The sequence below is a fragment of the Melospiza georgiana genome, chromosome 15, assembly GCF_028018845.1.
Source record: "Melospiza georgiana isolate bMelGeo1 chromosome 15, bMelGeo1.pri, whole genome shotgun sequence".
NCBI classification, from domain to species: Eukaryota; Metazoa; Chordata; class Aves; order Passeriformes; family Passerellidae; genus Melospiza; species Melospiza georgiana.
Genome location: NC_080444.1, coordinates 8165134 through 8189797, shown reverse-complemented (window position 1 = coordinate 8189797; position 24664 = coordinate 8165134). Strand labels below are relative to the sequence as shown.

Here is a 24664-nt window from a genome sequence, read left to right as displayed (position 1 = left end):
AACTGTATACTGTCAGAAAAGGAATGGTAGAATTCTCAAAGACTTTCTCCATCAGGTGCCTCCTAGCCATGAGGAAAATTCACAGCCAAGAACAGGCCCAAGAGAAGGAGGCTTTGCACTCAGCCCTTGCTACAGCCACCAATAAAGAACTGATATAAAACCAAAGTGAGTTGCCATGCCATGAAACACAAGGTTGTACACAGTCTGCCCAATGAGAAGGGCAGAGCTTCTGCAGAAATAAAGCAAAATCTACCACAAAATGTGTCTAAAACCAGTTCAGAGTTGCTGGACGCTTTGCCCTCATACACCAGGCTCTTGGATCCTGCAGGTTTTCTGTCAAAGAGCTTTGATAGCAAAAATACAAGGCTTGCAATTAAATGATTTGCCTTTTTATTTTCTTATCTACTTTTCTAAAATGTAGAGGAAAGAAATATTTAAAATATTTTGATGAAGGATTAATTAAGAAGTGCCTTGAACTAAAAAGAGTAAAAAAGCCATTAAGTGGACATGCAGAGGGAAAATGGTATAATGATGTGCTACCTCTACATGATTAAGTAGTTAAAATGGTCTATGAAAGAAAGGTTGTATTGAAGGAAAAATAATAGACCTATTTCCAGCACATTTCAAACAAAAGTCTGGTAACATGAGTTGTCAAACATTCCAAAGATCAAAAGACAAAAAACCCACCTCCTGGGGAGTTAAAAAAAGTTAAAAGGAACATTTCTGCTTGCAGGGAGGAGGGCAACTGACACCAGAAATGAACCTTTTCTTCCCTCAAATCTGCTCCAGCAGGAGATACCATGGAGGGCTCCCAACTGCCAGGTTAACAGAGGGACACCACACCTGTAATCCCCAAGTTCTGCAGGAAAAGGGAGAAATAGGCGATGACTCCCCAACCATATTAAGCTGGACAGGCAAGCCTGTGTTAGGACAACCTGGCTTTCCTCAGCACGGCACAGTCCTGCCCTGCCCTGAGAGGCAAAGCCATCACTGTTTGGGACTGGCCCAGCATGGCCAGGGGTCAGTGATGGGCACAGCAAAGTGCAGGTGCCTCCTTTGCTCCTTTGTGGTGTTTGTTGGGCCCCAGCTGAGCAAATCCTCCTGGGAAAAGGACCAGGCACTGCTGGCACCCTCCAGGGCACAGACATGGGCATTGCTTTGATGCTCTGTCAGTTTTTGGTGCAAAATGGTGAAGAGATGAAACACCTTGAGACCAGCATGAAATGGCCTCAGCCCTGGAGAGCCTCTCAGAGCAAAGGTAATTTCCTCCTTGATTAGCAGCCCTGGGCTGCTCTGTGGACACCACCACCTCCTGATCAGTTTGAGGCGCTAACCTGGCAATTCTGTCAGAGACCATCTGACAAAATAGACAAAATTAATTGTGGAGTCAGGGGCTAATTGTTTTGAAAAAGCCCTTATTCCTCTCTATCTCTCAGTCTAATCTTGTTCAGCCTTCCAGGATCAGCCATATCAAAAACACATCAAGTCAAGCAATACCTCTTGTGTCACAGACATCCTTTATGAAAAGTCCTTTCCTTAGGATTTTTCCTCCTGAGAGGCTGAGAAGCCTCAGGAACAAAATGTAAACAATGGTTATCTGCTACTGTGGAATGCAACAGGTGCATCTGTGATTGGTCTCATGTGGTTGTTTCTAATTAAAGGCCAATCACAGACAGCTGGCTCAGACAGAGAGTCCAAGACAGAGCCTTTGTTATCATTCTCTTTTTCTATTCTTAGCTAGCCTTCTGATGAAATAATTTCTTCTATTATTTAGGATAGTTTTAATGTAATATATATCATAAAATAATAAATCAAGCCTTCTGAAACATGGAGTCAGATCCTCATCTCCTCCCTCCCCTCATCCAGGAACCCCTGTGAACACCACCACACTCTTGGGTTTGGTTTTTAAGGGACTGGATGCTGTCACAAACAGCACTGCCAAGCCAAGTTTGGGAGCCTGCTGGCTCAAACACCCATTGAATGTCATGTGTGAAGTACATGCAAGATCAAACACAACCATCATGCTTACAGCAGCCCCCCTTTATGCTTCAGGAAAAACCAGAGAGCTGCAGGAGGAGCAAAGGGAGGTGAACATTATTGTGCAGTGAATGGAGATTCAGCATTGCTGGTAGAGGAAGGGCTCCAAGACAATTCACTGCCCACCACAAGCACACATGAAAACCTGTGACTTTTTCCTAAAAGCAGGAAAACAAAGCATGAATCTTGAGAGTTTTACGGAAGCCAAAGCAACACACACACAACAGTTGAAAGAAATAATCCTTTGGCAGCTCTAAGTTGTAAAACATGGCAAAGCAGAACCTGTGGTGGCACTTGATAAATCTCCAAATTCTTTGTCATAACCCTGTGACACCATGAGTTACAGTCTCCAGTGTGACACTATGAGAAGTGCTTTTAAGACAAAATGAAGGAGAAAAAAAAAGAAAAAAAATAGTAACCAGATTTTTTTATTTTTAGCTTTTGTTAGAGGAGTTTGACCATCCTGGAATGCTGTAAAGAGCCTCTATTTAGAAAATACCACAGAACAGGTACAAAACAGGATTGTGGACATCTTTCATAGCATAAAATGAAAAAAAAAATCAAAACTCTGAACAGAGAAGTCTAAGAAGTACCAATATATTCTGAATTTACTAGTAGATTACTCCTGGATTTACAATAATAACTACAACAGTATCTAAATTAATATAAAATGCATCCCAGCTGATGATATGCACAGAATTATGAGGAAACACAAGTATTTAGAGGGATTTTACCTCAAAAAACTTTATGAGGCCACACAGAGCCAAGATAGAGTCCTGGAAAAGGCTTGGAAAATACACATGTGAAGCATCAAACAAGTAAATGAGGATTTCTATAAAGCAAACCACAATAAAGACCTCTAGAACACATCAGATGAGCTTTAAATGAGGGTAAATATTGTTGCTAGCTTACAGCAAACAACTGAAAGGCTTTAGGACCCCTATGAGGGAAATATAAACTCACTTAGATCTGATGTGCACAAACAGCAGAAAACATTTGCAGGCAAAATTTGGTTCATGCCAGTAGGATCACAATCAGCAGCTGCACTGGCTAATCTGATCAGTGGGACCCTCATTTTATGCACCCAAAATTAGGTAACACTGTTTTAGGTAACACAGTTTTCCAAGGGACACTTGTGAGACAAATACTTGGTTCGAACCTGATATCAATTTTTAAATGTTGTTTTTATTTTAAACCCACTCTTTTCTCCAGCCTTTTGCAAGGTCCTTTTGCAAACCTATCTCTGCAAAACTAATGCCATCTTGTGGTGGAAAAAACTCCTTTTCCTGAGGGTTTCAGTCTCCTTTAATGGCCAAAATAATCCTTGACTAACTCAGTGTTACAGGAACAGAGACTTTATTCCAAACCAGGAATGTCTCCTCAGGTGGCCCAGCCTCCAGAACTGTATTTCTATTAAACTCCACATGCTTATTCCAGCACTGAAATCAGTCAAAGTGTGAGCTTTCAGATATTGAAACTGCATGCAGATTTCTGCCCCATTCAGAGCTGGGCTGCCAGCCCTGCAGCCAGAGCTTTTGCACGGACAGCTCAAAGCAAGGCTGCTACTCCCAGCACCAACATCTTTCATGGCAAACAACTCAATTTCCTTTCATTTGCTGAGTCCTCCTCTTGCAAAATCATCATTTTCAGATATCTGCACTCCTGCCCTACTTTTGGCTTCTTTCAATGCCACTACAGCTCACAACACTGCGTGCCTCTCCTTTCTATCACCCGGAGGAGTTTCACTGACTTACAGATGCTTTAACTCACTTTTTTTTTCCCATTTTTTTCTACTGTCACAGTTTTTCCCAAACTATGTCTTCAACATACTGATTTCTACATCCCCCATGGACGCCCACAGGCTGTGGGTGGATGTTGTCATTACATCACAAGGGCTCCATGTTGCTGTATTACTATTGCAAGAGTTCCATACCTCCTTGGTGTTTCTCATGGACAGCGCCTCTAAGCCCTGACTCTTCCTTCATCTCACAGCAGCCAAATGACTCCAGGACCCCCTCAACCAACCAATCCACTCTTTTATAGCACTCTTCTCATTGCTTACAGCTGTGGCCTGTTAAAGTCAGGCCTGTTTGTAACCTTTGATAATTAGCCCAGCTGCAACTCCTTAGGGGTAAGATTACTTTCTATACCACCTTTATTTTCTTATATTCTGTCCCCCTACAGGTGGATCTCTGCATCCCTGTGGATCCCCAGATGTCACAGACAAGTTCTATGAAAAATCCCTTCCTTAGGAATTTTCCTCCTGAGAAGCCTCAGGAACAAAATGTAAACATTGATTATCTGCTGGTGTGGAATGCAACAGGTGCATCTGTGATTGGTCTCATGTGCTTGTTTCTAATTAAAGGCCAATCACGGTCAGCTGGCTTGGACAGAGAGTCCCAGCCACAAGCCTTTGTTATCATTCTTTCTTTTTCTATTCTTAGCTAGCCTTCTGATTAAATCCTTTCTTCTATTATTTAGGATAGTTTTAATATAATATATATCATAAAATAATAAATCAAGCCTTGTGAAACATGGAGTCAGATCCTCCTCTCTTCCCTCATCCAAGAACCCTGTGAACACGGTCACACCCATGGGCTGGGGATGGATCTCTGCATCCCCTCTGGATCCCCAGGGCTGCAGGGCACAGCTGCTCTCCCTGCTCTCACCACGGCTGCAGAGGAATCCCAGCTCTGGCCCCTGGAGCACCTCCTGCCCCTCCTTCCCCACTGGCCTTGGTGTCTCCAGGCTGTTTCCTTCACATGTTCTCACCTCCTCCTCTTCTCCGGCTAGGAAAAAAACCTGTGTCCCACTTTGTTTTGATTTTCTTCCCAAATCTGTTATCACAGAGGTGTTACACAGCCTCTCTCATTGCCCAGCCCTGGCCAGCAGCACATCCATCCTCAGAGCCATGGCAGAATCTTCCAGCAGCTTGTCACAGAAGCCACCTCTGTGGCCTCCCACTACCAAAAACCAGACCATGCAAAACCAACACACAATGTTATCACACAAATCAATCTTATAAAGGCAGCCTCCCTTGAATCACTTGATAATTAACCTGTAGGCACAACACTCATCTTGTTGTTATACCTTCATTATCATCAGATTCATTAATTTCATCCTCTGTGTGCTGAGACATGGTTAAAGGCAGCATTTAGCAATATTTAGTCTTGCCAGGGTTCCCCATCCTCTGCTGAAGAGTTTGCTGAAGCAATATTACACCACGAAGAGTAAGAAATTAAATTTTCCTTTAAATCCTTGCTATATTCAGCTAATAGTTAAATTAAATTAATATTATTACTTATTTAGTTGTAATTTCAGTACATGCTGGGCATAGTGAATGGCCTTCAGAGGGATCATGAAAGAGCTTTGCCAGAGGGTGGCTGGGTGAGCATCGTCCTTCCTGCATGCCTGGAGAAACTGGGATCTGCTGCCATGGGGGTTTCCTGGGCCCTGGGGTATGAGTTTCACTGGCTAAAACACTTCTGGCAGCAGCTGAGTTTGTTAATTCTCCTGTTAGCCAGGGCTCTCTAACCAAATTGTCTTTGTCATTCCACAGCTCTTGACAGTGCCTTGCATTGCCAAGTTGTGCATTATTCCCCCATATTCCAATTCCATTTCATATAAACCCCTTTGGAAGTGGCCAGGAGATCAGACAGACAGACAGACAGACAGGGGGAGGTGAAGGATGGACAGAGCCATCGAGGTCATGAGCTCAGAGAAGCTCCCCAGGTGCTGTAGGCGATGAATCCAGACACAGCAAAGCCACCACATCAGGGCTGGCAGGGTCTGTCCAACCCTTCCAGGCCAAGATCACCAAATCATCTTTCATTATAGCTGTGGTTTAGTAAAATGGGCTGTCACACCATTTATCTTTAAAACTCTGGGCAGTACCTGCTTGCAGAGCATGGTTTTGGTGAGATTCCCCCACCCTCTCACACCCTCCCAGATGCCCTTCAAGAATAATATGAATTATGATATTATATGATTTCAATAATATGAAAGTGAAGAGTCTCGATCTGTGTCAGTTTTATAAAAGCTTCCATACAGCACCATCAGAACAAAAAGGTCCTGTATAAACATAACACACCAAACCAGATCACTGCGACAAAGAACATTTCTGTGCTCTGTGACCACTGAGAAGAACAAGTACATGGCTAATAAAAATAGTTGTAAATATTCCAGCTAGAGGCATAGAGAGCAGAGCAGCTAAGGTATCAAGTACAGCAATTTTTTTTTTAAGATTACTAAACTAAATTTTGTGCTCTAAACACAATATTTTAGCTTCTTAATAAATCAATATCTTTGGCAAGAGGTAGAGATTGATGCAACATCACTTTCAGGTGGGAAGTGATACAGATGCCCTGCCAGCAGGTAAAACAGAGAACTATTCCCCTGGCATGCTGAATATATTTGGTAAAGAAATGAATTAAGTAAATACACATGCAAATATAGGCAGGCCAATTTAATAGAGGCCTTCAAACTCAAGTGCTAACATTTGTACAGCTTATGCTCTGCACATCTGTGTACTTTCAAGCAGCAGACAGCTTCATTCAAGAGGACAAATATGAGTTGCACTAGAAGAGCAGGTGAAGTGTCTCTCTGGACACTGGAGCCCAGACACAGGATGGAAGATATATTTGGTGAAAGAGAGATGGTTATTATTCTAAGATTATAATACCTGGTTTGGAGAAGAAGGGTTGTTCAAATATTGAATTCTGCAAGAGGAAGAATTCAGTGTCACCTCAACATGACGTGGATCTGGCAGTTCAAAGGTGTCCACTGGGCTGTGCTGCTTTTCCTCCAGATCCCTTTAAAAAGCTACCTCAGAAATGTGCAGTGTTACAAACCAGCAACTTCTGGGCTCCGTGGGAGGTTTCTGTGCCTGGGCTGGTGTTGAACTGAGCTGGGGAGGAGGGAGCTGTGCAGGGACCCTCAGTGTCACCTCCAGGTGACATCCTCTGCCAGGCACCACTCCTGCAGGGAATGGGAATGTGCCTTTTCTTTTAAATAAATAAATCAACTGTGACGGTGTTCACAGGGGTTTACAGGTGAGGGAAGAGATGAGGATCTGACTCCATGTTTCAGAAGGCTTGATTTATTATTTTATGATATATATTACATTAAAACTATACTAAAATAATAGAAGAAAATGTTTCATCAGAAGGCTGGCTAAGCTAAGAATATAAAGGAATGACTAACAAAGGTTTGTGTCTCGGACTCTCTGTCTGAGCCAGCTGACTGTGATTGGCCATTAATTAGAAACAACCAACATGGGCCAATCACAGATGCACCTGTTGCATTCCACAGCAGCAGATAACCATTGTTTACATTTTGTTCCTGAGGCTTCTCAGCTTCTCAGGAGGAAAAAATCCTAAGGAACGGATTTTTCATAAACAGATGTCTGCAACAATAAATCACCCTGACCTCCCAGCTATTTACAAATTTGCAGTCATATGGAGAGCTGGGGAAGCCTCCTGCTGCCCCTACCCAGCCTTTAGCTGGGCTCTGGACCAGCTCTCAATGGCACTTGTGAGAGATGGATTGTGGGCTGGCACTGCTGCAGCAGGGATCAGAACACAGGCTTGGCTGTGCACTTCCCCAGTGCAGAATCATGCCCAACAAATTAAATTAAATTCAGTTATACTGAAGCCTGTGACCACTAAGGACCCATTAAAATGTCAGTTAATTAAAGCTGGATTTACCAAAGGTGATGAAACAAACTGTCATCTGTTAATCTGTCACAATCTGAAACTGAACAGTTTAGGGGATATTTTAAGGTGATCAGGCAATGTATTGTTAGATTTTTTCCACATTTGCTTGCCTATGTAAAGCTGCTTCCTGACACAAAAGTAAAGAAAAGGTCTTGAAAATTTTAGTGATCCCTTCAGGAAGCCACAAATAGGGCCAGGTTCCACTAATAATCCTATCCATAAACCACAAGATTTGAGGAATCTGTTGTAGCTGCATAAGATTAAAAATGTCAAGGAAAAATATTTAATTGAAAGGCCTCAGTTAGTACTAAAACTATCTATGCAAATAATCAAGTACCTGATCTTGATTTTACCATTTCCTTTACATTTGCTTGTGAACAAATCCAGATAATCTCTCATTGAAAGAAGCAGGCCAACTGAAGAGGTATTTTCTAGAAAGGGCAGAATTAGAGGAACCTGCCTGATTTGTTTAAATGGTAATTATAAAATGAGATCACTGCAAAAAGACACAGATTTCAGAAGCAAGGACCTGCTCCTTAGCAGCCACATTAAGAACCAGCACTGTATGCGTGTCTCAACTCACATATCTTTTCAAAAAAACTAATTAAAAACATGGCATGGTGTCAAGCTTTTGTGTAAGTCTCAGTCTCATTTCCATAAACTAATAGAAGCTTTTCTGGTTCATCAACAAGCCAGTGACAGCACAGGCAATCAGTGCCTTCCTAGGCAGTGCCCACTTCTGGGTTATGATAGAAAAGGGAGATGCTAATAACCTCTGGGGCCTTATTTCATGAGTTTCAAATAAAAAAGCCCTCGAGGCAGGAGGCAGAGTGAAATAAATAAGGGGCTGTGATTTCTACCAAGAGTAATTGTTTGCCCTGCTACCAACTGTACCTGCTCAACAAAATCATCCTGTGGCATCCAGAAATTACTAAATGCTACTTACAGAGCTGAGGAGCTTGTAGGTGATGTCATTGAGACTTGAAATTTAAATGTTGCTTCCATTAGATTTGAATCCCAGAACTCAGCTGTTGGAGAGCAGCATCCTCTCATCCTTGCCTGTCACCTGCACTCAAGGATCAGCAGCTTTGGCAGGATTCAATCATGATGCAGAAGGCAAAAAGCCAAATTTCTCCCAGGCATCTTTGGCATGTCCCAGCTGGAGAGAGACCCTAAACCTCCTTCTCTTTATCTCCATGCGTAAGGGATGGTTTCTGCTTTGAGATTCTTGAGGGGATGAGAATTAGCAGAGAATCAAGCTGTGAAGTGGGGTAAGCCATGACGTTGTTTAGGTTGGAAAAGCCCTCCAAGATCATCAAGTCCAACTTTACCCCAGCACTAGAACACGTCCCCAAGTGCCACCTCTGCACTTCGTTTAAATTCCTCCAGAGATGTGACCCCACCACTGCCCTGGGCAGCTGTGCCAGGGCTGGACTGTGTTTTCCATGAAGAATTCTTCCCTGATATCCAACCTAAACCTCCTCTGGCACACCCTGGGGCTGTTCCTGCCATCCTGTCCCTGTTCCTGGGAGCACAGCCCAATCCCCCAGGCTGTCCCCTCCTGTCAGGAGCTGTGCAGAGCCACAAGGTCCCCCCGAGCCTCCTCTGCTCCAGGCTGAGCCCCTTTCCCAGCTGCTCCTCATCACACTTGTGCTTCAGACCCTTGCCCTGCCCCTCTCTGGGCCCACTCCAGCCCCCCAGTGTCTTTTACACAGCTCAGTTCACAAAACAGTTCATGACACCCCTCAGAGCTCACAGGCAGCCAATGTTGAGGCTTGGTTGACGCTGCAGCTCCAAGTGCACACATTCTGCCCCCAAGATCAATCAAATGCTGCCCCACACATCAGTTGTTGCTCAGCTCACTGCAGCTTCAGGCACCTCCTACCAGAAAAGAGATGACAAAGTACACGGCTTAAAAGAAACAACCCTCAAAAACTCCAGCTCATTTTTAATGTGAGGCTCAGATGTGATGACTCTGAAGAACAGAGCAGGAAGGATTTGTGTCACTTTCAGTACTTTTCATCCCAATCTGCATGCAAAATACAACACAGATGCTGGAATCGTGCAGTTGCACTGCTTGAGAAGAAAATATTTATATTTTTTTCCCCAAACACTGTTCTCAGGAATTCCCCATGAATCACAAAGGCTCTCACTAGCCAGGCTCACGCTCATTTATTTGGCTGTGCTGACCCCCAGAGTCCAGGGCTCTGCATGGCACATCCCGAGCCAAATCCCACCAGGCTCCTCAGCCTCTTTCCTCCCACTGCCACTGATTCAAAGGGATTTTTCTGGAGTGATTGTTCCCACAGCCTGGGGATGATTGCACCCTGCCAGCAGCAGAGAAAACAGACATTTACCCCGCGCTGACTCAAATTGCTGCACGCATTTGAAACTGCAGAATTAACTAGATCAAGGGAGGAAAAATTACATAGGCTTCATAATAAAGCACATAGAGGATCTCGTGGGGAAGCTGCCTGATTATATCTAATATCTCCAGCCACATATCTGGCAAAACCTGAATTATCACTAGATAAGCACCTGCTGGGGCAGAAAGAATTCTTTATATCTGCTACTTGAGTCTAGGGAAAGCTGATACCATTTTCTAACATGCATTTTTAGGACTTTCTAATTCCATTTTTCAGAAAAAACTGCTTGCCATATTAACTATCAAACATAGCAACCAGACATTATTAAAAACACACAAAAAATAGAGAGGGATTAATTTAGGGCTAAATATTCTTAGGTAGTTTCTGCACAAGAGAAAATGTTTAGACCACAGTCACAATGTTAAAATCACTATGACAGACACTAAAATTTCCCCAGGACAAGAGGACACTGAAAGCTGAGTGATTGCTCACTTTTTCTTTTTTTTTTTTTTGAGAGGAACCCTATTTCAATAAATGAAGTTTCCTTCTCTTGCGCATAGCACTGAAAAATCATAGAGTTTTCTTTATCCAAATTCAGGTCTCCTTTGAGATGAAGGTTTGCAGCTGCTTTCTAAGCAAGTTTAAAATACCTACACAATTTTTTAACTTTTAAAGCTCATTGCGACCTTCAGTCTAGAAAAAACAAAATTAGTTTGTCTTCAGGTAACGGGCATTTTTCACAACCCAGATGGGAATTATCTTCTGTCTGCCCCCTTGCAAATGACAACCTGATAAATCTCTTTTGTCTCAGGATACCCTTCTGTGAAGACAGGATCTTTCTTGTTCTGGTGCTCCCCAGTCTCTGCCTGGCTCTGCAGCACCCTTCAGGCTGACACTGTGCCCTGAGCTACAGAGCAGCTGAGAGACATTTGTGAGCAGGGACACCCCCCTGGGTCCCCTTTGTCACCAGCACGGAGGACACCAGCTGCAGGACTGGTGACATTGACACCGTGCACACACAGGGGACAAAGGGAAAGTGCTGAACTGTGAAAGAGAGAAAGAAAAAAAAGTCATAATAAATAACAGCCTGGAAAGGAATCAGAGAGAGCTATCACTTGATGTATCACCCAGGGCTTCCCAGGAGCCCTGTATCAGCAAACAGGCTGATGGCACTGATGGATCACCCCTGCTGGGACAGCCAGGCCAGGAGTCCCACCTGAACCTGCAGCCTCAGCCCAGCACCCTGGCTGCATCCAGCCCCTCAGTGCATCCTGCTGCCACAGGATTGCACTGGGGACCATCACATTCCAGCATCACATTCCTGCAGCCAGCACCTGAGGCTGCAATATTTGGCCATAAACAAACATATCAAATGCTGGAACTCATTAGACACAGAATAGCTTTTCAAGAAAATATCCATCTCCAAGCACAGATGAAGCCAAGAGAAATCTGTGGTGCTGTATCCTCAGTGCATCATCTCCCTCTAGGAAAATATCCCAGAATTTTTTCATCCCACAGCATGACCATCAGAGATGCAGAGACGAAGCACAAAGGAGAGAACACAAGAATTCTCTGTGACCTGGCACAGGTGCCACCACCAACCCTGCCAAACACCCCAATGTGTGCCAGGGAGCCCCCGTGGGGCTGAGAGCTCCCCCTGCTTTGTGGCTGCCCTTTCTGCTGCAGCTCCATCCTCACCCACCCTGCTCTCCTTTGGTTTGGGGTATGATGTCCTGTGGAACCTGTTCTGCCAAAATCCTCCTCGTAGTGGGCACAGCTTCCCACAGCTTCCACACAGCAGCTCCACAGAAACCAGACTTGTGTGTACCTGCTGGGACAGGGGTTTGGGGACCAATCTGGTGTGTGCACCACAGCAGCTCCACAGAAACCATCCCCTGCTAGAACAAGGGGTTTGGGACCGACTGAATTTATACCTCACAGCAGCTCTCACAGAAACCAGCCCCTGTCTGCACCTTCTGGGACAAGGGTTTTGGGACCAGCTGGGTGTCTGAGGTATTTCTTGCAGAGAATAATGGGACACAGCCCAGAACAGGGATCAAAGCTTCCCTGCTTTCCCAGGGTGGAGGGATGGGTACAAGCGAGCAGCCAACTCCTGTGCTTCAACCAATTGATGGCATTAAGGTTAAGTCATCAAGCAGGTGATCCTGCTTTAAGTCACTTGCTTCCACCTGACTTCCCACCTTTTTTTTTTTCTTTAACTAAGATTGTAAAGATATTGGTTTCATTTTGTGTTAGATAAACCAAGCTACTCCCAGTGTCACATATGCTTTGAAAAATAAAAGCATGTTCAAGATACAGCTATTAAAAACAACTTATGTAACAAGTAACTCGACTGATTTTTGAGACATAAATCTCTGCTCTTGCAGGATTTTAAAACCCCTTTTTCTTGGGTTGTCCATGGATTGAGACTAGACCATAGTGCACCACGTATCCTGCAGCATCTTCTCTATCCTAAGTCAAAGATGAGGAGCATTTTAAGAACAATAAGTTATAATAAGTGACAAAATATTGTAAAAAGAATATAATGTAACAAAGTATAAGAAAAACATTGAAAAGTAACATTTAAACCTCTTGTGGTTGGGTAAGAAGAACAGATCCTTTGGGACAGATACTCATACTTCAAAGGGCCCTTTCAGAAGTCTTACTGAGTGGAGGAAAAAATTCCTCTAGCATTTAAGACCAGTAATTCACTGAGCAATGTGCTTAGCAGAGGCTGTAGAGGTTTGCAGTGAAAGAAGGAGGAGGCTCATGATAACATATTTTGTAAATCAAGGCCAAATCAAATGCATTGAGTCTCAGCAGCTGTGCCAATTAAATCTCATTCAATTTGCTGAACAAGAACGTTAACATTAATCACTTTGGCAAATTTCTTAGAATATTTCGTGTCACTGAGTAGTTAAGTGATTTTGTGCCTGTTTGCAGTGCAGAATAACATTTTGTGAGGCAATATCATCAGTCACTGAGCAACTGTGGGATGCTTTGGGAACCCTGGGTGGCTCTTAGCAATGTTTCTGTAGTGGTCCTTTGCCTCCTAGAGGCTTTTTCAAAAGTATCCAACAGATTCTGTTATTTTTTAACTGCAGTTTTCTCTGCCATCCACCCTTAGCACAGCCAAAGAACAAGATTCCAGCCGGAGCAGAGGCAATTTTGCCATCTGAACCCTCCACAGCCACATCCCATCTCCAACTCAGATCATCAGTGCAGCTCAGGGACACAGGGAATTCCTCTTTGGCCTTATTTATTCACAAATGGACAGGTTCATCTTTGATCAGGTGTTGGAGTTTCCATAGCTGAAGTTGTTGGAGTTTCCTGCCCTACCTCTGATTCCGGTTCCAGATGACTCAGGCACCAAATCACAAAACCTTTCTGCAGCAGAGGAGGCTTCATCACACCCTGGGTTATTCCAGCATGTGTGACACCCAACAGCAAGGAGAGGAGCTGCTCCTCTGACCTTATAAACTCTCTGGGGGAGTCTTCCCCATTTTCTTTCCTTTCCTCACTGCAAAACCCTGACCCTTCTGAGGTGAATGAAGCAAGGGGGCAGCTACTGCTATAGAGTTTCTGCCCTGTCAAGGGTGAAGTGTAGGGTGGAAAACATGCCCAAAGGTGAAAATATAAGATTGGTGATATATAATATAAGGTGAAAAAAAGAAACAATAATAGCAGAAAAAAAATCAGGCAGCAAAGTCAAGGTAGTGAGATTTCTCCCTGGATTGCCAAGGCTTTTCTTTAGCTGCAGGTTCATAGATTCATCAGTTTAAACATGAATAAAAAGCAGCCAGCTGCACAAGAGAAAAGTAATTTTGAAATGAAATCAGGAATAATTGCAAAGTCCCCCAGCTGCATAGAGCAACCCACAATATGTCGTTCATTATCTGTGCATCAGGTAATTAAATTTCAGGATCCCACATGGTAGATTTGATGTTGTACATTGGTATTAACAGACAAGGGAGGCACAAGGAGCATTTCTGGAAAACCAAAGAGCTCAGTGAGACTTTTTGTGAGCATAAAGCAGAATGAGTTGGGTGGCTTGGCTAATGTGTTATTTTATGGTGTTATTAAGAAATACTGAGCCCTTGGTGCTAAACTTTTTGCATTTCTCTCTTCCCAGCTGCATTCCCTAAAAGTTTCTGTCTTCTACCAGCCATGCCCTGAACCAAGGGCTTCCCCAGCCCCAGGAGAAATGCTTTTAACTTGCCTTGGAAAAGGAGCAGAGCAGAATCTGGGACACATCATCAGAGCAGCATCTCAGCATCAGCACGTGTGAGTGCCACCACCCCACAGCAAGGGGCAGAGTGACCCAGGGCTGGCACCTGCTGTGATTAAATAGGGGACAAATAAAGCCATGTGGAATAATGAGATTGCTCCTCATTGTCAGAAGTCAATAAAGTCAAAACAGACCCAGAAAAGTTTCATTAGTCCAGTTTTTATTCAAATTAAATTATGGGGAACTACGGTGTGATTTTCTTTCATAATAGAAATATGTCAGTGAAGAATGTTTCTTGAGTTGTTCGTCGCTCTGAACAAGACAGCTGTCAAGAGAGTTACTTTGCAAAGTCCTTTGTCCTCCACACTCATGCAAAAATCTCTAATTTAAAAAATGAGCCTAAACAGTCAACCAACTTGTTAGAGTATACTGTCAGCTACTGAACCAAAGTAGTCTGGTTTACAAAACCAAAATTTTTTCACACCCAAGTAAATTACTTCAAAATCATTCATTACCCTTGAGGGTCTTTATACATAAAATATACAAATTAAAATTATCAATATTTATTTATTTATTATCACTGAAGAGGAAAATAATTTATAAACCCATAAACAAAGATAAAGGAGGATGAAAAAAAGTGGATGAGCCCATATTCAGACCATAATATCTAGTACACTCCCAAACACTGCAGCTTTGAGCAACAATGCTCACATGAAAGTGATTTTTGGGCATGATGTGGGCAAAGGGAGCAACTGCTTTGACAATCTATGAATAATGAATCCCAAAGGTTAAGACCAAGCTGCATTCATCTGTTGAACCATCACAGTAGCCTGATATACAGCATTTATCCTTTGAGCCATCATTGGTTGATGAACAGGCACCACACCTCACTGGATATTAAGGATTTTGGTCTCCAAACACTGTAAACCAGAGAAGAGTATTAAACTTTCATGGTGGTGACATGCAAACACTGCCAAGTGTATTTATGGTAATTACTTGTTGTACACATCCATAAAAAGACACTGTTTGGATAAACTGAATGAACTGAAAATTGATTTTAAACACCCCCAATTTATCTATTAGGCACCAATGGAAAAGATGGACTTCGTTCAGACTTGTTTAAACAACAGCTTGCTTGAGTTAGATCTGCTGAGAGCCCAGCAGGGTGTGCACCACACATGATGCTCCTGGGGCTGGGGCTCATCCCGGGGGCTTTTCTGCAGCAGCAAAATCCCCTTGAGGAAACCCTGGGCCACAAACCCACAGGAGTCAAGCACAGGGTGACCCCAAAAAGAGATTACAACAGAATGAAGCTGAGGAAAGTGTGCATATTCACCAAGGACCAACATGAGGAAGAGGTTAAAATTTGGTCTGTAAAGCTTTTAGTAAAACTCCTGCAATAATTTGTGTGATTTTGGCATTCTGGGGGTTGTGCCCAGGCTGTTGTGGGCAGTATCTCTGTCTTCAAGCAGCTCATGCAGGAGCCAAGAAACAGAACGACCAAGTGACAGCTTGTCCCCCAAACTGCCCAGGAACCAAACTCATGGCACGAGGAAATTAAATCAGGGTATTGGAATCATTGTAAAATAACCAATAATCTAAGGGCCTACTGGTGACTGAGGTAATGGGTCTGAATTTATCTCATAATGTGGAGCCCAGGCTGTCCTTCTAACATTCAAACCAACACAGCACCTATCCCAGATCTTCCTTACAACATGGCACTTCTTGTGCAGAGAACATACAGAGTCACACCTACACCACAGCCAGCAGAAACCACACTGGAGTGCACGAATTAGATCCAGAAATGTCACTGAAGACCATAAAAAGCAATCCAAATATTATTTTAAATCGTCTTATAAAAATATTTACAATAAAATTTGTTAGTACTAATGCTACGTTTTCAGTCCTAGAAAAAGGCAATCTGTAAAGGATCTGGCTCAGGTGCTCAAAATGAACAATACAAACACGAAACCACGCATCAAAGACAAATTCCAAAAGCATTTTGGGGGTGGGGGGGCACAGCTGGTTCATCACACGTTGTTTGTATTGCATAGCTGGAGAACGAGGTCACTTGACTTGCATAACACTGCAACGTTTGGGAAGGAAGGGAGGGAACACCACGAGGAGCACTGGCTGGGCTGGGAACAGCATCCCCCACCCCTGGCAAGGGCTGTGAGTCCTAGCCCTGTCCAGCATGCCAGCTCTGGGCCAGCACTGGGCAGAAATGCCATTTTACAAGAGCAGAGAACCACCAAAACCTAGTAATTAAGAAAGGTCTGTGAACAGATGGAGAGCAGGGGATAAAATTATCCCACCTCCAGTTGTACCCACTTTGCCCACCTGACAAACACAGCAAATTGCAGCCTTGCCCCTCTCTAGCAGTACCTACCAATTTTTATCTCCAGCCCACATAAACTCATAGTCTCTGGGTAATATTGGCCTCTACTCCAGTGAAGCCAGAGGTGTGAGAATGTTGGCTGGGAGCTGTTCCCAACTGTTGAGCTGCAGCTGGGCTGCACAGTAGCTTATAGAGGAGTTTATTTAGCTTTATGTCTGTACCAGAGGTAACAAGTGCCCAAATGCTTGTCCAGCCTTGTCCAGTCACCTCTGCCTAACAACAGATGCTACCTTGCACTGAAATGCTTTGTCTGTCCCATTTTATCCTTTATTACCAGGCTGCATGGAAGGGAAGCACTTTTTGGGACAGTGAATTGGAATTTAATTGGAATTCTGTCCCAGCTGAGGCCTCATCACCTTCCTTATGATGCCACCATAAAGGTGCATCTCAGGACTCTGACCCCAAGGCAGCTGCAGTCAGGGGAATATTCCTACTCAGGTCATTCCTACTGGGATGTACATTCCTACTGGGTACATTCCTACTGGGATGTACATTCCTACTGGGATGTAAATTCCTACCAGGGTACATTCCTACCAGCCTCAATGGCTTTTGCAGTAAGCAACATCTCACAGGAGAGCAGTATGTCACAGTATTGGTTTTGGCACATTTCACTGCAGGTTGTAAAACTCAAAGCAAAAGGTTTAACGGGTATTATGGAAAGGACTAATTTTTTTTTTTTAATTATTATTTTCAAGACCTCTGAGCTCACATACAGTGGAAGGGTAGCATAAAGAGTAGTAATGCATTTTCTTTAGACAGTTTGCCTTTGTTTGTGAACAAGAACATCCCAAGAGGAGTGGGAGCTACCTCACATTCCCTGTGAAGGGAATGCCAGCCCCTCTGCAGGCAGTGACACAACACAGGCAGGGGCTGTTTCCCCACAGTGAGCAGGCACCCATCTAGCAAGGACTGTGTAAACACCAAAGAACACATATTTATAGAAGAAACCCACTCCTCTCCAAAAGCAGCACAAGATGATGCAGCTTGGATCCCTCTGAAATAAATTTTTAAGTATTTTTCTCTTCTACTGTCAAAGGTCACACAGAGCAGATCTATGGAGACAGAAACCAGCATAACAGCTCTGGACAGCTGCCCACAACAAAAAGCCTCAGCTGATCTACAAGTGGAAAACAGAAAAAAACCAAACCCAAACAACAAGAAAAAGAGTAGAGAAAATATTTTTCTTCACTAGTTCCCTTTAGCTGAGGAGCTTTTTGGAGCTCACCTCTGTATGCAGAAGCAGGTCAGAGCTCATAGGGAGACACAAAAAGGTATTTTAAAGTCAAACATCTTCTTAAACAGGAAACTTTAAGAATTTGGTATATAAGCAAGACAGGTCTCTTACATATGGATCTAGATTTGTCTGTTTGGAATAATCTTTTGAGTTCTTCATACTAACAGAGGAATGCTTTTAGTAAGGGCAAGACTAAAATAGCAATTACAGTGACAGTGATTAGTTAATCTCCCTGCTCTGGAAGCATTAAAACACTGCAGGTATTTTACTTGGCTCATTAATCCCTGCTTGGGTGACAGAGGGCTCTCACTGCACAGAATGTCTCTACATTAATGGCACCATAAGGGTTTTTTTTTTTTACATCTAAATGCTCTATTATGAAATGGCATTGAGATGCTGGACAGAGCTAGAATGAAGCTTTCAGCACAGCTGAAAAGTGTGGGTTGGGAACATTTTCTATTCAAGCAACACTGGTTTCACAGGAGCAACAAAGCCCGTGGGAGCAGCATGTGTAGTGTGGGGCTGTGGGTTCAGTGTGGCTCAGGTGCAGAGAGCTCAGCCCCAGGGAAGGCACTGCCCAGCAGGTCCCGGCACGCACAGCACACAGCATCCATGGCAAGTAGAAAAACCACATGGTGTTTATTTCCACAAGCATTTCAGGGATACACACAGCAGTCCAGTGGCATGTACAAACGTACGGCTGAGACAGCGTCACACTCGAGCCAGACCACCCTGTTCCAGTCCATTTCTGCTGTTTTTTCTCTGCTGGAACTCAGGAGTTTCCCCTGCCAGTATTAAAGTCCACCCTCCAGGCACAGTGAGTAAGTAGTTCAACCAGCAATGTGCACGGAGCATCAGTAGGGAAGAAATCCAGAAACGTTCGTTTTTACTCACATGCCCAAACGTAGCAGTTTTGTTTCACACAAAAAATCCCGTGCCTGCAGTCCAAGCACAGTGTTTATCTCAGGACACATGCCATCGAGAAGAACAGCTGATTGCACCACAGATAACAAGCAACACCTCGTGTCTAGCATGGAACACGTCCCCAGAGGGATTTTCACTTGGCTATGCAATCCACTGCAGAGTGGATGATGCTTGCAACGTATCACTTGTCATGCTAAGACATTAACAGCAATGAGATGGGTCAAGTCAGAGGTCAGTCATCTTCCCAACACCACCTAGCTGGATCCACTTCACTTCTGCTCCTCACATTGGCTTGATCGTGTGTCACAAGGGTTTGTGAATCACAGCCACACCTGTTGTAAGAACAGACAGACACAGTTATGGTGGGAGCAGCTCCTGGGTTGCCACGTGGCTACAATCATCCTGCAAAGCCTAAGGCCAGCAATGAGGGAGGTGTCTACCACTTCTGTGAAAGTTCCTCCTACTGAAATCAACATAAAACATACAAAAAAAGTACAGTTAAAGCTTCTGGGGGCACAGCCCTCAAGTTTAGGGATGACCCCACTGCTGCCCACTCCCCCCACTGCCTGTTTACCTGCATAACTCCTCCCTGTGCTCATGCTGGTTGGCAACAACGTCCACTTGTCTGTGCTGGGGTTGTAGTACTCCACCGAGGCCAGGTTGCAGGAACCATCATCGCCTCCCACCACGTAGAGGAGACCATTCACAGCACACACCCCTCAAAGCAGAGCACAGATGGTGAGACAGGAGCCAACTCATCCCCCACAGCGTGCTGCTGCCACATTCCGATTCACCCCCAAGCAGATCCCTCAACTCCCATTTTTATCTTCTACAACACTGATCACATACACCACGAGCACACCAACTGCATTAAAAACCACACACAGACAACCGAGCCAACCACCACAGAAAGGCTTATCATGGTTACCTGCATTTCTTCTGCACATATTCATATCTGCCACTTGCTTCCAGGTGTTTGTCCCTGGGTCGTAGACTTCCACACTCTTCCTCACCAAGGGCCCGTCGTGGCCCCCGGTGGCGTAGAGCAGCCCACTGAGCACACCAACACCTGCCAAGCACAGCCAGGTCAGCCACAGCACAGGGACAGGGCTGCACATCCCTGGGCATGGCCTTGGCCTCTCCAAGGCACTTCCAAAAGCATGGGCCACATGTGCACCAAGATCACATGGTCAGCTCTGCATCCACCCACCCCGTGGCACCACAGCACCCTGCACAGTAGTGCCTGGCAGATGTCCCCTCCCAGGAAGCTGTCAGGCTACCCGAGACCAGCAGTCTAGTCCCATGACACTCCTCTGCCCTTGTTCCATCTCTTTGCACTGACTTCCTCTCTGCCTCCCACCCCTCTTAGTTTCCATCTGCCTGATATTTTCCACCATGGGACCCTCTGCTTTTAGCCTGATTCCCCTTCCAGGACATTTGTTTTTCCTGCTGCCATTGTGACACACAACTTCATCCCTTGGATGATGTTCCTCTCCTCAACAATTTATAGCTCTTGAAGCTGCCACCTGGTTCCTCTCCTCCCACTCCCACCCCAAAACCTGGCAGCACGTGGCACAGACAAGGTGCCGCCAATGCCACCTTCTCAGCCATTTTTGAAGGCCCCTGGCCACTGTGGGAATGATAGGGTTCTTAAAGCTACTTCTGCCTAATATTAAGTAAATTAGTTAATTAAAATGTTCACCAATCCATGAGAGTTAAAACTTTCAGCAACATATCTTCGTTAATAGGTTCAAAGGCCTCTATTAAAATTAACAAGGTGGGATGTTAGTAAAACAGAAACAGATCTGAATCACATCATTTCAACCATGGGCATTAACCAGTGTGCAGGGAGGGGTCCTGCCAGGCTGATAGCAACAGGTTTTTCACTTGGAGCCCGTGCAAGGATCTCTCCTGGTCAGGAAAGGAGAAGGCAGGAACAGCTGCTGAGCCAGAGAACAGGCACCACTGAGGCTCTGCAGCTCCATCAGGAGCATCCCCATCTGGGGACAGGTACACAGGTACAGTGTCACCTCTCCCCTCTCCAAATTATCTTAGCCTGCTACTGCTGGGTTTGGTTTTGGGCCAGCCATCTCGCACTGTACCAGGAGGTGCTGAAATCCTAATATGACATTGGGACTCATGGTTCACCTCTGGCAAACATACAATTAATCTCTAACTGCCATAAATATCCACATTACTGGGCCACATCCTTGGTGTGGTTGCAGTACTCCAACATGCAGGACTTGGGAAGAGCAGAACACATCCACATGTGTGTCCTGGCTCCTGAGCTGGAGCAGCTGTCTCCCAGGTCACTGGGAAATGGAAAATCACTTAACTGCATCTGAGCCCAGCAGCCTGGCTGTGCAGCACCTTGGCATATGATTGTATTCAGCTGTTAGTGGAAATCTTATACTTGTAAGAAATAATTTAATGAGTAAACTAATTTAGCAAGCAAGAGAATAAAAGAGCCAGAAATGCTCAAGTTTTTTCCCATGAAACTGCCTCCTTGTGCAGTGAGACAGGGCATGCAGGGACAGGGGAAGTGAACCACACAGCTGGTCCAGCAAACCCTGGAGTGTTCAACAAACGTGCAGATGTGGCACCTGGGGATGTGGTTTAGCATGAACATGTCAGTGCTGGGTTAACAGTGGGACCTGATGATCTTAAAGGTCATTTCCAATCTAAAAAAATTATGATTCTACAAAAGCTGGGCAGAACCTGCAGATCCCCTCAGCCCCAGTGCCTCCAGGGAGTTGGGGACACCTGTCCCCAGCCCCACTAGATGTCAGCACAGGGACAGCAGAGCACGGTGTCATTGCTGGGGCTGGACAGCAGACTGTGCTGCAGCACTGCTGGTGGCAGTGGCACTGGACAGTCCCCTCCATCCCTGCTGCAGGAGCCTCTGCAGGACAGTCAGAGCCTGAGGAGCTCAGCTGTCAGGTGGGGACAGAAAACTGCCAAGTTTGGCAGGGGAGTATGAGCATTCCTAACAAAGGACTTGGCTACATGGAGAAACACTTGTAAAGCAGCGCTCAGAGTGTTTCCAACAACTCAATAAAACCCATCTCACTACAGCCACAGAATTCTTGCTGTTTCAACACACTGCCAGCAATAGGAGAAACTCATTCTGCTCTCCTGGAAGGCTGCACTGGACTAGGTTTAAGCATCAAGCAGATACCACATACCTTTTACACAGAACTCAAACCAACAGTGTGTCCATATTTACCTCACCTGGAGCTACAGAAAAGATACTGGAGTGAGGAGAGAGACACAGGGTGTAGAGAGCAGCCTCAACCTGCCCGGCTCAAAAGGGAACTCCCACCACAGCGTAACCTGCAGGGCCATTTCAGCCCCAAAGGGCAGCCCCCAGGCTTTCCTGTGGGTACCTGCACAATTCAGTATCAGGGAGGACTCACAGCACACACTGAGCATTAAGATCAACAATGACAAATGCCCATTCTCCTGAAGATGATTTTAAATGCAGTGGATAAGAGCTCTTCTCCCTTTCAGAGAGGAACAATCACAGAGAAGACAAATTACTACCTGGCCCAAGATCACGTAGGAAATTAGAAACCATCAAGACTAGAATCCAATCATTTTACAACAGATCCTTTCCTCTAATACTCCAGATCACCAACTCTTGCAAAAAATCAACTAAAAACTAGCTAAGAAGGGAAAATCTGAGATTAATTTTATTATCCTACACACTGTGCAAATGAGGGGGAAAAGGGAAAACCACGAGGTCACAGGATACAAATCATGTGAACAGCGCAAACTACCAAAACACCCAGTGCAAACAACTAAATAACTATTTACTGCAATACAACAAGCCACGAGAGCTGCTGAAAGATTCCAAGCCATTACATTTTCACCCCTCATGGGAAGCAGGGCACACAAGAGGTGGCACTTGCAAGCCCAGCAATGGAAAATCTCACTTTCCCTCCCTGTGTGTGAGCAGAGCAGGCGGTGTGTCACGGACATATTTTATGAAAAATCCTTTTCCTAGGATCTTTTCTCCTGAGAAGCTGAGAGGCCTCAGAAACGAAATGTAAACAAAGATCATCTGCTGCTCTGGAATGCAACAGGTGCATCTGTGATTGGTCTCATGTGGTTGTTTGTGATGGTGTTCACAGGGGTCTTATGTTGAAGGAAGAGACAAGGATTTGACTGCATATTTCAGAAGACTTGATTCATTATTTTATGATATATATTACATTAAAATTGTACTAAAATAATAGAAGAAAAGGTTTCATCTCAGAAGGCTAGCTAAGCTAAGAATAGAAAGGAAAGAAGAATAACAAAGGTTGTGGCTCCAACACTGTGTCCAAGCCAGCTGGGCTGTGACTGGCCATTAATTATAAACATCCAACATGGGCCAATCACAGATGCACCTGTTGTATTCCACAGCAGCAGATAACCATTGTTTACATTTTGTCCCTGTGGCCTCCCAGCTTCTCAGGAGAAGGAAAGATTTCTCATAAAAAGATGTCTGCGACAGTTGTTCTTAATTAACAGCCAATCACAGTCCAGCTGTCTCAGACTCTCTGCTCAGTCACCAGATTTTATTACCATTCCTTCCTGATGAAATCCTTTCTTCTATTCTTTTACTGCCATTTTGCTATATCACTTTCTTTTACCATAATATATAACATAAAATAATAAATCAGCCTTCTGAAAGAGCCAAGATTCTCGTCTCGGGGTTGCCTGCAGAGCCCACGGCGGAGCCCGTGCTGAGCAGTACCTGCCCCGCTGCGCCGCGTGCTCATGTCAGCCACGTAGGTCCACTCGTTGGTGGCGGGGTTGTACTGCTCCACCGTGCTCAGGCACTGCCGCGACGCGCCGTCGTAGCCGCCCACCGCGTACAGCTTCCCTGCAACACACACGGCAAAGGTGACGGCTCCCCACGCTGGCAAGGGTGCACGTGTGGCAACAAAGTCCCACCGATATGCTTAGCAGGAAGATTTGTGAATGTGGAGTCTCATGGAGGAGTAGAGATGGAAGCAAGTTTTGATGCGGAAGGAAAGAATTGCTGAGACGGTCTTACCGGATAACCAAGGAGGAAAAGGGTGTGTTAGTTAGGAAGGGTTTTTATGGCTTAGAGAAAAAGATAAACCCACCTCTATGACTTGGAGAAAAGGATAAACCCACCTCTATGACTTAGAGCAAAGGATCAACCCACCTCTAGGACTTAGAGCAAAGGATAAACAAGAAGATGTTTTCGCCAAGCAGAAAGATAGCACAGACAAACAAGTCAGCAAAGTTGCAGGTATAAAAAAGGTCTCAGAATTTTCCACTGCAAGAAAACTGAAAAACAACTTCTGGCTTGAACTGTGACATACTTTTAGCCATTGGAGAACAGTAACATGAATATGGTAATTATAGCAGTTATGATAGGCTATAGATAAAAGTTAAGGTATCGATTGGTTCTACTGTATTAAGATGCTCAGGAAAGAAAAGTATATAATGCAAGGTAACCAAAAATAGCTCCAGGCCTGCCTGCAGCTGGAGCTGACAGCTGTAGGCACAGTTCTGTCACCCACGACCCTGGACTGCTGTAACCTGTTGGATGTAATAAACTGCATTTTGAAGAGCTGCCTGGAGTCCCACATCTCTCATTCTTACACAGCCAGGCTCACCCACAGGCACAGCCCTGCCTCAGGTGGTTCTAGGGGACATGTCTAAACCTGTCACTGTCATATTTTCTGAAAAATCCCTTTGCCAGGATTTCTTCTCCTGGGAAGCTGAGAAACCTCGGAGAAAAAT

The 24664-nt window shown here is 44.6% G+C and overlaps 1 protein-coding gene across 3 annotated transcripts in view; it reads right to left on the bottom strand.

The window, feature by feature from the left end:
- Window positions 1–14545: 14545 nt before the first annotated feature.
- KLHL3 (kelch like family member 3) overlaps window positions 14546–24664 on the bottom strand; it is a 49100-nt gene continuing 38981 nt past the window's right edge. Inside the window, exons 12-16 of one of the 3 annotated variants that reach the window (XR_009115263.1) lie at window positions 23643–23771; window positions 19830–19970; window positions 19476–19619; window positions 17244–19233; window positions 14546–17209 (exon numbers count right to left, since the gene is read on the bottom strand). Coding sequence is in view for 1 of the 3 variants with exons in the window: in XM_058034515.1 (XP_057890498.1) it covers window positions 19205–19233; window positions 19476–19619; window positions 19830–19970; window positions 23643–23771 (443 nt within the window). In the remaining 2 variants the exon portion in view is untranslated. Of the gene's footprint in view, window positions 19234–19475; window positions 19620–19829; window positions 19971–23642; window positions 23772–24664 lie in introns of all 3 variants that reach the window. The other 2 variants (XR_009115264.1, XM_058034515.1) reach the window with 2 other exon arrangements.